This window comes from Taeniopygia guttata, chromosome 19 (genome assembly GCF_048771995.1).
Source record: "Taeniopygia guttata chromosome 19, bTaeGut7.mat, whole genome shotgun sequence".
Lineage (NCBI taxonomy): Eukaryota > Metazoa > Chordata > Aves > Passeriformes > Estrildidae > Taeniopygia > Taeniopygia guttata.
Window position 1 is genome coordinate 6,696,063 of NC_133044.1, and position 13,053 is coordinate 6,709,115.

Below are 13,053 nucleotides of genomic sequence, written 5' to 3' on the forward strand. Positions count from 1 at the left end.
CATCAAACCCCATCTCCCACTTACTCTATTCACACCACCCAGAGGTTCTGTGTCAAGGACATTTTCCTGGTTTCTCCTGTGTTCATTCATTCCTCTCTCAGGGCTCTGTGCTGTGCACAAGTTTTTTCATCCCAAAGTGACATTAACGCCCCCAGCTTGTGCAGGAACTGGCTGTCAGTAATGAATGTCACTGAGCAGGGTGCTGAGCAGGCTTCCCAGGAGCAGTGACTGCAGCCCAGTGGGATGTTTCTTGGCAAGCCCACTCAGACCCCCAGGATGCCCAGGAGGGGTGCAGAGGCAGCATTAGTGATCTCAAAGTCACCACTTCTGGTGACACTAAATAAAATCTTAATGCTGTTTTCCCCAGACTATCAAAATAACAACACTTGGCAATTTTATGGTGCTGTTCAGAAGAACACTGCTGATCTTGGGCTCCCATGGAGGGACATTTAAACACTGTGCAAGCAGCACTGCAGCTTTAATGCCCTGGAGGGGTGGGTGAGTGGCTCTGTCTGTTCAAAGTGGTCAATGGTTACAGCAAAGGCATTACCTGTCAGAGCCAGGAGAGTCAGAGATTCCTGGTTTCTGGGCTACCAAAGGGCTCAGAGGATTTGAAAGCAGTGGCAGATGCAAGCTCCAAAGCCAGAGGGAGATCAGGATGAATCCAAAGTTCAGTGCACTCAGATTTCAGATTTTAGTCCATGACCACAACACAGCAGAGCAATTTAAGGTTTGATCAACTCTTAAGGAGTGTCTTTCTCCTTCCCAGGTATCAGGAGAGGTACTGGACCCCCCAAAACCAGTGCCAGCAGAATATGCTGCATGTGGGGGTGGAGAGCATGGATGGGAATGGAGGGAGAGAAGGAGAAAAGGAAGGAAGCTGGACAGCACCTTCCCAGCTGGTAGCAGGGATCAGGGCTGCACAACCACTCAAGGCCCACAGGATTTGCAGCTCCCACGTTTGGGTAAAATTCCCACTCTAGATGTGGGATAGCTCACTTGGAGAACAAAACCTTGTCACCCCAGACATTCATTCAAACTCCTCATTTCTCAGAACAAAGCAAGAATCCCCCAATATTAGATTCCCCTGGAAAGGTTCTCCTTCCTCTTTTCTTTTTTCCATTTTGCAGAGATGTCCAAACTGGTTTTTCTTACAAAAATGAAATCTCTCTTCCTTCAATCCACGATAAAAGTGGGCAGACTGAGGAAATGACATTTCCCAGTGGCTTTGAGTGGGAGTGTGAGCCTGTACTTTTGTTGCATTCAGTCATCAATAAAGACCTGATTTAATCTGAACATTGAATTAGGGCCAGGTTTTGGTTTGGATCAATTTGCTTATCCTCAGGACACAAACTGCAGGCTTTTCTATGGATAGAAGGATGGATCTCCCCTGGCAGGGGATGCTGTCCAGGGAAGCCCAGGCAGGTGATCAGGAGCCCTTTTATGGAAACAGCTTCTACCCCTATAAAAACCTCAGCACACCTGAAACTTCACTGCAGCAAACTGCAGCACAGAGGCAAGAACAGCAGAAACTTTTGCAAGCACAATGCTGTGCTGCTGAGTGTGGGTCAGAACATTCCTCCCTTTGTCAATCACCCTCCATCCTGCAGTCCAACCTTATAACTCAACCCCATGAAGTCCTGCAGACCAGGAGCAATCATTTCCTGCAGCATCCTCGGTGCCACTGCTGCAGCAGAGCTTTAGAGGAGCTGGCACTTCCTTCCCTGGAGGGGGAGGCACTGAAGGAGAGGCTGGAGAAGCAGCACTGGGCAATGAGTCAGGCAAGTGACAAATACTGGTGACAAATGGTGCTACCAGCCTAAAAGAGACAAGTGCAACAGGGGGGAGAAAGAGGGAATGATGCAGGGAAAAGGGGGGAGGCCAAGTCTTCAGCTGGCATAAATCAGCTCTGCTGCAATGCCATTGCTTCCAGAGAGCTGAAGCCCCTGGTGAGTGTTTATCCTCCAAACAATATGAGGCAAAAGGCCACAGGAAAAATATTTTTTAAAAGGCAGAGGGTGAGTAATCTACTGCTGGAAACCAAATCAGATGTGCAGAGACCTGGATTTTCTTCCTGGCTCTGTCATCAACCTGCAACACACCATCTGCTGCCCTCCTTCCCCAGGGTTTTCCCTGCACAGGAGCTGCTCTGTTTATATGGAGCACAGGAAAGTGATGCCCTGAGCATCCCCAGAGGCTCCTGCTGCCCCTGGCAGGGTAACAGCAGCTAGAGAAGAGTTTTGTGCCATCACTCAGGACATGCCCTGCTGGCTCTGGCCACATGTGCTTCCATGATCTGCCTCTCCATCAGACACTGCTGTCCATCCTCTTGTGCTGGGGAATGAATGTCTCAGAGGTGATAAAACTGGAGTTTGGCCTCTCCAATCACAGCAGCCTATGAGCCAATAAAACCCAAAGAACAAACTCAGCCTCTCCATCTGTGAGGCTCCAAAAAGTTCCTGGCCACAGGGCCCTTCTGCTCTTTGGGACATAAGTACAGGACTGGGCACAACAACAGTTTGTGCTTTGAAAGAAAAACAGCAGAAACTATGAACTTACCCTGTGGTATCAGCTGCTCCTCTGCACCTCTGTGTCCTTTAGGCTCTGTTCAAGAAGGACAGAGTTTAAAAAAAAATTAAAAAAAGAATAGGAGAAAAATAGAGAGATATGAAAAATTAGCTCTCTTGCTGCCAACTGGCTCAGCCAGAGTATATATATTTTCTTAATACTCAGAAAAATGTATTCTGTTGATTAACAAGCTGATCAGAAAGGCCAGTGCTGCAGCTGTCTCAACAGCACTGATTGCTTTTAAATGATTGTCTATTCTCAGCCCTGTCACTCACAGAAGGAATAACCACCCTCATGAACAGTAGCAAGTTTTCCTGGACCTCAGCCTGGAGAGGCATCAGCCAACCCAGAGCTCCAGGGTGATCCAGAAACCATTCCAGAGCTCACAGCAGCCTGTCCATGTCACCCACCAGCATCCTGCCCTTGGTCCCTCCAGCTGCGTGGCAAGCAAGGTAGGGCTGGGATTGATTTTGGCTGAGCACCCAGCAGCAGGGCAAAGTAGGGAATGTTTCCCAAAAGGCTCAGGGGGAGGGGTGGGAGGGACAGAAGGTGAGCTTTCCACAGCCCCAGATCACCCAGGATGCTCAGGCTTGACTTCCACCTTCTCCAACATCCCACATGATGAAAGATCTCCTGAGATCTCTGGAATAGAACCTGGGGGTAGCTTGGAGCAACAAGTCAGGGCACGGTGGTGAAATCATGCAAAATGGGCAGCTCCCCTCCATCCTGAAGTGTGTGGAGCTCCCTTCACTCCACCAAAATCCACGCTGAGTTTTTTTGGCTGGCTTTGAATCGTGGACACAGACTGGTGTGGGGAGGGAAGGAGGCCAAATATGGACCCAGATCCATGAAATATCCCCAGAGCTCCTTAGCAAAGCATTTTGAAGCCCACGGAGGCTGGGCAGGGGCTCCAGCAGTGTCAATGAGCAACTGAAGTGATTATTTCTCATTGCTGAAAGACACTGGCCTGGCTCCAAAAGCTCCAGTGCATTCCTGATTCCTTTATTACACCACAGCTATTATTCCACACCAGGTTAAATAAATCAAGGCCAGAAAAACAAAGGGTAAGAGTGAGCAAGGACTACACCTGGTAGCACACACAGCCTGGAATCTGGCTGTGTGACAGGCTCAGCCACAGCTCAGACATCACCACCTGCTTTAGGAGGTGACCACCAGTGACCACCTGGCCTTGCTGCAGGGCTGGGAGGAGCTGAGCCTGGACCTTGGGCTGATCAAAGTGCTGCAGCACTGCCAGAAGCCTGGGGGAGAGGCAGCCACTGCTCTGTGGCCAGCAGGACACGACCACGTGTGAGGAGCCTCCAGGAGGACAGGACTTGGTGTGGAAAACCCAGAGTCACCAGCATTTTGCTGGGCTGACCCTGGTGCAGCAAAGTGCAGAGACACTGCCACAGCAAAAATAAATGACATGGGAAAGGCAGAAGGAGCATATAATGGACACTGGGGAAACTGCTCTAATTCAGTTCCTGGCAGCTGTGGCTGTGGTTCTGAGAATGCTTTGCAGAACATATTGTTAGTGAGCCTCCCTCCATGTTGTGGCATCATGACAAATCATAAACAGGGACGACATCTGGACTGTTCTGGTCGCTCCAAGTCTGCTGCAGTCAGGAAGGGCTGCCATAATAAACTGCTCAGGCCAAAAAAAATGGAAAAAAAAAAAAAAAAAGAAGAAGAAGAAAAAAGCAAAGTAGCCCTAAAGAATAAAGAACTGCTTTGGGAGCAAGCATAGCAACAGACAGACAGGGCTTTGGAAGCAGAGAGCAGGGATCTTGAAAAAAGATGCCAAGGTCAAGAAAATTCAATGTGTGGGGATCTGTCTGGCCAAGTGGGCTCAGAAGGAGACTTTCTTATAAGTGTATTTTTTTTTCATGCCACAAGAGGGATCATAAAACAGCCCATTGTGTTAATGGCAAATTTAGAAAATATAAAGCAGACTGCAACTGATGCTGGTATTCATGGGAAAGTTTTTTGTTCTAATAAAACCAAGAGTGACCCATGCAACCCATTCCTCTATCCCCCAGCATTGCTCCCAGACTGGGAAATACTGCATTTGGTGCTCAGTAGGTAAGCAGGAACTGTCCCACTGTGATCCTGATGGCTCCCTGGAGTTTCCTCAGGAATATTTCGACGTGTCCAAGCCTCAAAATTCACAACCTTTGGACTTAAAACAAGCCCACAGAAACACACAGTGGCCCTGCTGGGGTTAACAGAACTAGAACAGACCCAAATTCAGCTCCCAGCAGATGTTTGTGCCAACAGAAATCGTGGATGCCACAAGCCACCAGGGCTGGCAAAATGCAGCTTCAATGGATTTCTGCCAAGGCCACCCCTGCTCTGCTCTGGCTGAACTCAGGGAAGGGCAGAGCCCTCCCAGCCCCTCTCCTCTGCAGCTCCCAAGGGCAGAGCAGACCCAGACTCCTTTTTAGCTCCCCAAAGGCATGGTGTCTGTAGGATGGGTGATGTGGTGACGAGCAGGCCAGACTTACCAGCAGATCCCACGGTTTTCCTGAGGACAGTGCCGGGGTTCAGCAGGGGGAAGGCGTCGGGCAGCAGCTCCTCATACCACGTGGCCGTGGTGCCCGTGATGGGCAGGTTGTTCTCCAGGGCTGGGCTCCTCTCTGCAGCCTCCAGCAGCAGGATCTGCACAGGGACACGGGCAACACACACAGCTCAGCTGGCTCTCACAGCAAGGGGCTCACAAGCACAGAGCTGGAAATGGGGGTGTTTGTTCTAATCCCATCTGTCAGAGGTGGGGCAGTTATCTGCTGTTCATTGGGCAGTTTTTTCTTTATCTCTGCCATAACCAATCCTCCCTGCAGGAGATATCTTCTGTTAATGGGCTATTAATTATTAATTATCTTCTGTTCATGGGCCAGTGAGTGTCCTTGCATGGCTGAGAAAATTCCAGCATCCCATGGGGAGATGCTCCACCCAGGGGAAGGAGCCACGTTGAAGATGTTTTACAGCGACTTCTGTGAGCCAGAGAAAAGTTTGATAAGAGGATCCATGTTTACCCCTGAAAGAAATTTCTACCAAGGTCATTGACATAGAAACCAAGAAAGAAAGAAGGATAAATAAGATAAACCTGCAGATGCCTTTTCCAATGAGCACTTTGTCTTTCGTGACCAATGAGTAAAGTGTAAACTTGTGAGTTTTGTAAGAATGTATAAAAAACATGCATGCTGTAATAAAAACAGTTTGAAGCCTTCTGAAAATGGAGTGTGGCTTTGTATTGTCTCTGTCTCAACTACAACAGAGCCAAACATTCCTACCTGGATACAATCTGACCTGGGAACAGCACAGCAGCCTTTGCCCACTGCATTCCCAGAGGAGCAGCTTTCTTCCCACTGCATTCCCAGAGGAGCAGCTTTCTTCCCCACTGCATTCCCAGAGGAACCCAGGCCCATCCACACCAGCCCTGGAGCTCCAGAGGAAAACTCCAGAGGAAGTTTGTGCAGGATCCTGCTCCAGCAGAAGCACAGCTGGCACTGCAGGAGGGCTGAGCCACCCTGGGATGGGACTGCTGCCATCACCCTGACACACAGGGTGCCAGGGCCTGCTCTGACTCTGGTACTGGTTTGTTTTCTTTTGTACTATTGTATTTGTATTTTTAGTTTTCCTAGTAAAGAAGTGGTTGTTCCTACTCCCATATCTTTGTCCAAGAGCCCTTTAATTTCAAAATTATAATAATTTTCTATTTCAAGGGAGGCTCCTGCCCTCCTTAGCAAACACCTGTCTTTTCAAACCAAGACATGGGTTCAGCCCCCCATGTGCCCTTCACTTAAGAGTTGGACTGGATGGTCCTTGTGGGTCCCTTCCAACTCAGAATATTCCATGATCTGTGACCTGGATGCTTTCAGACATGGTCTCAGTTCCTGAGGAGGTCCTTAAACTCCTCTTCTTGCCAGACAGGGCTGGGAATAACTGTGCTTACAGACCATGGGATTTTGGCATAAAGGCTTGATTAGTTTTTAGGAAATCAGCATCAATTAGCTAGGAAGCTGCTGTGTTAATTGTGCGTCCCACACACACCCTCCTTGGGGAGGACTCCACTGCCTCCAGAGGGACTCGGCCTCACATGGAATTGTGACCCTGGTGAGAAACATGAGACCAGGGGCTGAAGCTGTCAGGGACGCAGCAGTTCCCTGGTGTTCAAACCAGAGCCAGAAAATCAGAAATTACTGACAGCTGGGGTGAAGTGCAGGGCTGTACCTGAAAGCCCAGGGTAGCAAAGGACAAGTACTGGTTGTAGAAGCACAAATATGAACTGAATTAAAGATGATGCAGAAAATGAAGCTTTTAAAGAGTAGAAATGTTTAACTTTGAAGCAAATTAAAAAAAAAAAAAAGAAAAAAGAAAAAAAAGCAGTCAATTTACTCAAGGAGCTCTGCTTAGAAGAAATAGGATATTATTAAAACTCACAGCTGTTTCTAGGCCCTGCAAACACACAACCTTCAGACAAACCCACATCCCAACAGGCATCCCAGAGGTGTTTGGGCCATTTGCAACCTTCTCTCCTTGGCAAAGTGACCCCACATTCCCCATGTGATCCAGGCTGTCCATCAGGCTCTGCTCCACTGGTAGCCTCTATGAAACTGGGATTTGGTCTCTAACATGGGAACATTTTTCTAGGCATGCAACACTGAGGTTTGTTACAGCATCATCTTTTCCTGTTTGAAAACCACCTAAGCAACAGTAATTTAGGGATAAGGGAAATAAAAGGGAATATGGCTCAATCTTTCCATTAAATCCCTAGAAGTTTCAGCCTTTACACACTGTGTTGTCTTTACATAATGAAGTCACACTGCAATTATAAACGAGAGTGACTTGGCTCCACTTGTTTGTTTTTAACTTGCAATTATTACAAGGTTTATCACTTCTTTATTGCAAGGCCTGGTGAGAGCCAGCACTGCAGCAGTGCCAGGAATGATGAACTTCCTGCAGAATGTACTGGCCTGATGGGGGTGAATCAGAAACTAATTAAACTGGGAGCTGGGTTAAGTGCAAGGGAACTGAACCTCACTCTTGCAAACAAGCAAAATTCTTCCTTTATTGCCAGGATCTTTATTTACAGATCCTAAGTCCTGCTTTCTGAGTACAGCAAAAAAAGTAAGGTCATAATGCTTTTCTTCACCAGGTTTGACTGATGCCAGGCAGGAAGGAATCAGTTCCATCTGCCTTTTGCACTCTGTGCTCCTACCCAGTGATTTATTCATCACACTTTCCAGGAAACATGTTATCAGTTCAACAAATACTTTAGCATGTGCCTTACCATAACTGTGCTTAATTCCCACTGCCATGGGACTCAAGTGTGAGCTGATGACCTTTTCTGCATCACTTTATATTATTTATTATATCATCCTTTTACTTCCCCAGCAAACATCTGGATGTTGCCAAAATGTGCTCAAAGAGAGGCAGAGTAACCCCGGAGGTGGCAAATTAGAGGGGCTGCAGGCAGGATGGAGCAGCAGGGCTGGGACACTCCTGCTGCGAGGAAGGGGCACACAGGGGCTGTGTTCTGCAGAGCTGTGGGAGCAGGGGTATGAAATCACTGCAGCCATGGTCAGGGCCCAGCAAACCCCAGGGGCCGTGGCCCTCGCGGGCGGTGCGAGCACGGCTCTGCCCAAGGTCGCATCTGGAGCGCAACGGCTCCAAATCATTTTTATGGGTGATAATAAAAATGTGTTACCACATAATCAACACAAAACAGTGGCAACGGTATCCTTTTCATTAAAACAACATGTTTTAAATGAGCACTCTGCTGATAAATGCTGTAAAAGCTGTAAAGCCATGCACAGGATAATCCACCATGCGCTGTTATAAATTCACTATATATACTTTGCAGTTATTAAGGCTCAAACCATAGTAACAAGTTTATTTTCCCTGGGCACGAAATGATACAGGTCAGGAAGTCTCCAGACTTGAAATTGCTGAGAAATTCTCATTTTTATGATTAGGATTGAAGAAATGCCCAAAAGAAATAAAGCAGAAAGAGGAGAGCTCTCACATCTGTGAGATCCACAGAGCCAAGCTAAAGAAGGAGAAGCACAAGGGATTTAGTCACATTCAAAAACCTCAAACTGCACACAGCTCTTTCAACAAGGAGTGTCCTTGCACAGCTCACACAGCACAGAGCACAAATGGGCTCCTTACACATTACTGCAATAGCACTGGAGCCATTCATCCACTTTCTGTCACGTTCTGTTTTCCTTAAGGCTGCCATTGCTGTAGCCAGGGGACTCAAGGAGAATTCCCACTTTCATTAAACAAAAAAAAAAGAAAGTTTTGAGCCCTCTGAGTAAACTGCTGGAAAATGATACCACAAAGGCTCACAGCCAGAAAGAAAATTAGCAAAATGTGCAGTGTATTAAAGTCTCACTACTAAAATCTTGGGATTTTCTAGTCAATAGGGTTGAGGTAGAGAGAGGGATAACATCAAGGAAGAATGTGTGGTTTTCACAGGGAATCTTCATTGCAAGCAGAGCCCACCTGTGCTGCTGCTACAACTTCCAACACAATAGTTCTGCCTCCATGAAGAATGGAGGCAGAAAACATCCTCATGCCACCAGACAAATTAAATGTCTCGCAGCTCTGGAGGATGTCACTCAGCAGCCAACCAGGGAAGGCAGAGAGGAGGGCAATGGTTGCTGCCTGTGGTGCCAGGACAGCAGATCCCTGCAGGACACAAAAACCCTCTCCTCCCCACCTTGCAATGAAGGACAGCCTCAACTCAGCAAAGCACTCAAACTTTTGTCTTTCTGCATGTATGGAAGGAAAAACTCAAACTCAAATCAGCCTAAATGGCCGTGCTGAACTGGAGCCTCTGGCACGAGAGGGTTTGTCTCTGGCTCAGACACAGCTGAGCTGGGTCAGGAGGCTGGAAGGGACTGAAATGGGGCCACCTCTGCTGCCAACAGCGGCCTCAGGAGCTGCTCAGAGCATGGGGACCATCCTGCCCTGGGCAAGGCTCAGGGCTCAGAGGCTGCAGGGTCACTCTGGGGCTCCAGACCCGCCAGGCTCCCGGGGCAGGCTCTGGCTCCTGCTCCACCCCCGGGCTCAAAGCCTGGCTGTGGATCCCGCTCTGCTCCCAGCCCTCCGTTGTGTGCCTGGAGCTCAGTCCCAGCTTACTCAACCCACCTCCTCCTTTTCCATTTGCCAGCATAAACTTTCTCAACTTCAGACAAATACCACATTTCTTGCGTCAGATCAAAAGCTCAGGCCAGGGACAATGGAAACGGGAGGACGGTTTTCATCTTCTTGAGATGTTCGGTGTCAGAGGATGTTTTTTGGCTTTCCAGAACCCTGTTTTTGTTGTTCCCACTCATCAAAAAAAGATTTCACAAAAGCAGCCTCCTCCCATCTTCTGTCCTCTGCTCACATTCCTGATGTCCTGTAACTAGGTAGGTGTTAGAAACAAGGGAAGAGCAGCTAGGCTTCCAAAGATTTAAAAGTTGATATGACACGGCTCAGAATGCTTTCTTCGTTGGATAAAAAAATCCAGATGGATATTATTAATTAATAAACAGGGGATATTTGGTCTCTTGAAGCATTGGTGGAATTAACTCCCTTCCATCCCTCTCTAAAGAGGAGGAAAAGAAACTGCATGAATCCAGCTCATCAGCTAAAAATTCCAGTGTAAAGTAAGATTCCCTTGATCTTGTAGAGACACGAGCTGATTAATAATGGTAAATTACATAACTTGTTGGACAGCTCTTTCTTCACAGCAAATTATTTGGCAATATAAGATTTTTTTAATCATTCATCAAGACAGATCTAAACAGGGAGTTTGACAAAATGTGACGGGGAAGGACTCTCATAGCAATGTGGGACCTGTGAACACAAGGCTCCAGCACAGACACAAGTGCTTGGTTTAAAAAGCCAAAAGGCAGCCAGTAAATGCCCACCAACATCTGAAGAACTGGGTGTCCAGAGAATCTGGGTGACTTCCTAGAGGCTTTGGCCAAAGGGGCAAGATAATTAGTGCATGGAAGGGTTGTTGCTGCATTGATAAATCATGGGGGGAGCACTAGCTGATGTCATTGTAGTGACTCAGTGCAGAGCAAAGGGTGAGGTTTGTGTCATCAGGTAATGCATGGAAGACAGAAACATGGATCAAAGGCTTCTATCAGGTACTTCTGTCAGAACTTCTATCACAGTTCTTGTTCTTTCTACAAAGAGAGCTACCAGATTTCCGAAAACAGGATGGAAAATGCAACTCTTTCCTCAGCAGGTACCTTCTGGAGGGGAATCAGGGCAGAAAGACACAAAAGCCCAGCTCAGATGAAACACAGGCACCGCTCAGCAGCTCCTCAGACCCTCAAGGCTTTGTTTGAGAGAACAGCCGGAGGGAAGGTTTGTCTGTGCTCCTGTGAGGCACTGGGGAGCTCCTCTGAATGTGCTCCCAGTGGGATTTACTCTGCTGCTGAGACCCCCAGCCTGTCACAGCTGGCACACCGGGGAGCCAGATGTGGAGAGGATCCAGCAATGCCCAGTACACAAAGCACACAAGGGAGCTCAGAGTGAAATCAGATTTGCTGTTCCTGTAAAACACCAGATAAAAATACATGGGAGCTATAACCTTCCACCCTCAAAATCACATAATTCCTCTGCCCCAGCTATTGCTGGAGATGTAGGAGTGCCAGGGATGTGTGCCCAGACCATCCTGAGGTGAATTTAGTCTTGAGCAAGTACCTCCTGTGCCCAGCAAAGCCTTTGGGATCAACTCTGCTTCCCCCAGGTGAGGAGGGATCAGCTCAGGTGTAGGAATCCAGGGAATCCCTCTGGCTGCCCTGGCTGCCCTGGGACCCTGGCAGGGGTCAGGAACCCCCCTGCACAGAGCCCCCAGAGACACTGTCTGTGATTTCTGTCCATGGAAAAGAGTTTTCAATCTTACAGGATGAATTACCAGCTCTGAGTGTTTGATATAAGTAATAATTAAGTGTTGCACAGGTGCAAAAGTAAAATTTTAGGATTCTAGATAAGGGGTCCAAAGGGGACAAGATGGAGGAAATTGGGTGTGTCTTGTCCTTTTTCTCCTTCTTCATGCCCTCCATGTTTCACTGTAGTGTTGGCATTTTTCTGTTGGTTTAGGCTGGGGACACACTGTCCAACGTAGGTGACAGATATTGGCACGTTATTGCAAATCCAGCACAGGTAGTTTCTGGTATTTAATGTTTGTACCATCCCACTGAGGGCAGAGCCCCACACGCTACCCTTGGGCTCTTCACACACCTCCCTTGACAAAACCTACTGTTTGTCCACAAATGTACTTCTCTTAAAAAAATCAAAGCTTGTAAACAGCGTTCCCAGGTATTAAACACACCAAAAATATCTCCTAATGCAGACACAGGATTTGCTTGGCAAACTTGAGTTGCGTGTCAGGAAAAGAGAATTTTGCAAAGTTATTTTATGAAAATATTAAATCCATTTGACTAAAAATGCCAAACTTGTAACTAAAAGACTTCGTGGGAGGGAATGGTGGATGGGGAGGCCTTTGCAGTCTTTTTGTTGTTCTGGCAAACGATTTACAGCATTGGCCAAACACATGGAACAGTCTTGGGGGACACACTGCTCCTTCAATCCAACAGTGATAAGAAATAAGGTCCAAAAATTGCTAGACTTCAGGAGGAAAGGATTTTAACCATCATTCTGAAAGACAGCAGGATGCCCAAATGAGAGAAGGGTCAGTACCCAAACTGCCTCATCATCAGGATTATTGCAGAGCAGCTAAAAAGCAAGAGATACACAAGGATGTATAAAATTATATAAAATTCAGCTTGCCCACCCAGTTTTTATTCATGGTTCCTCCTTGTAAGAATCAGTTAGGAGGTTGCATTTTATTCTTAGGGAAATTTGAGTCATTAACTGACCTACACAAACTCAGCGTTAAATTAGAAATTTTACAGGGATTGATTCCATGTTGTTACTGCTACCAGAAACGAGCCAGTTATTATATAGCTACCTGTGAAACAACCCAAATTCTCCTTAAATTCAGTGTACTGCTGGAGTTGGAGAAGCAGATTCTGTACAAAGCCATTAGGAAGCCTTAGGGATTAGTAATAATAATAATAATAACAGTAATAATAAGTAAGACACCTTCATGTTCATAAAGGAAAGGAAATAGCTGCTCATAGCTATCATATACAGAACATGGAAAATCCATGGAAGTCCTTGAAGCATCAGGCAACTGCTCATGTCCACCCTGCAGAGCCAGCAGCAGCCTCACAGCCAAGCAGTTCTGGTTCCCCTCCCAATCTCTCTGCCATGTCACAGCACCGTGAAACATTTGCTATCTTCCAAATATTTCTCCCCTACAGCAGGGAATTGTTTTATTGTCTATCAGAGAAAGACAAAACCCATAAAACATCCCAGACAGCTGCCAGCATTTCATGTAACTGCCTGGGAGAAGAGGGAAATACAAAGACATTTCATACAATGATCACATTAAAACTCCAAGTAATGATGTTT

At 47.1% G+C, this 13,053-nt stretch overlaps 1 protein-coding gene across 6 annotated transcripts in view; it reads right to left on the reverse strand.

Annotated features, from left to right (window-relative positions):
• The window catches only part of COL26A1 (collagen type XXVI alpha 1 chain), a 167,662-nt gene that overhangs the window by 25,867 nt on the left and 128,742 nt on the right, over positions 1 to 13,053 (reverse strand). For all 6 annotated transcript variants that reach the window (XM_030287941.4, XM_030287945.4, XM_030287940.4 and 3 more), the window contains 2 exons: positions 5,073 to 5,226; positions 2,560 to 2,604 (listed from right to left, as the gene is read on the reverse strand). In XM_030287941.4, the coding sequence (XP_030143801.4) occupies positions 2,560 to 2,604; positions 5,073 to 5,226 (199 nt within the window). The remainder of the gene's footprint in view (positions 1 to 2,559; positions 2,605 to 5,072; positions 5,227 to 13,053) is intronic.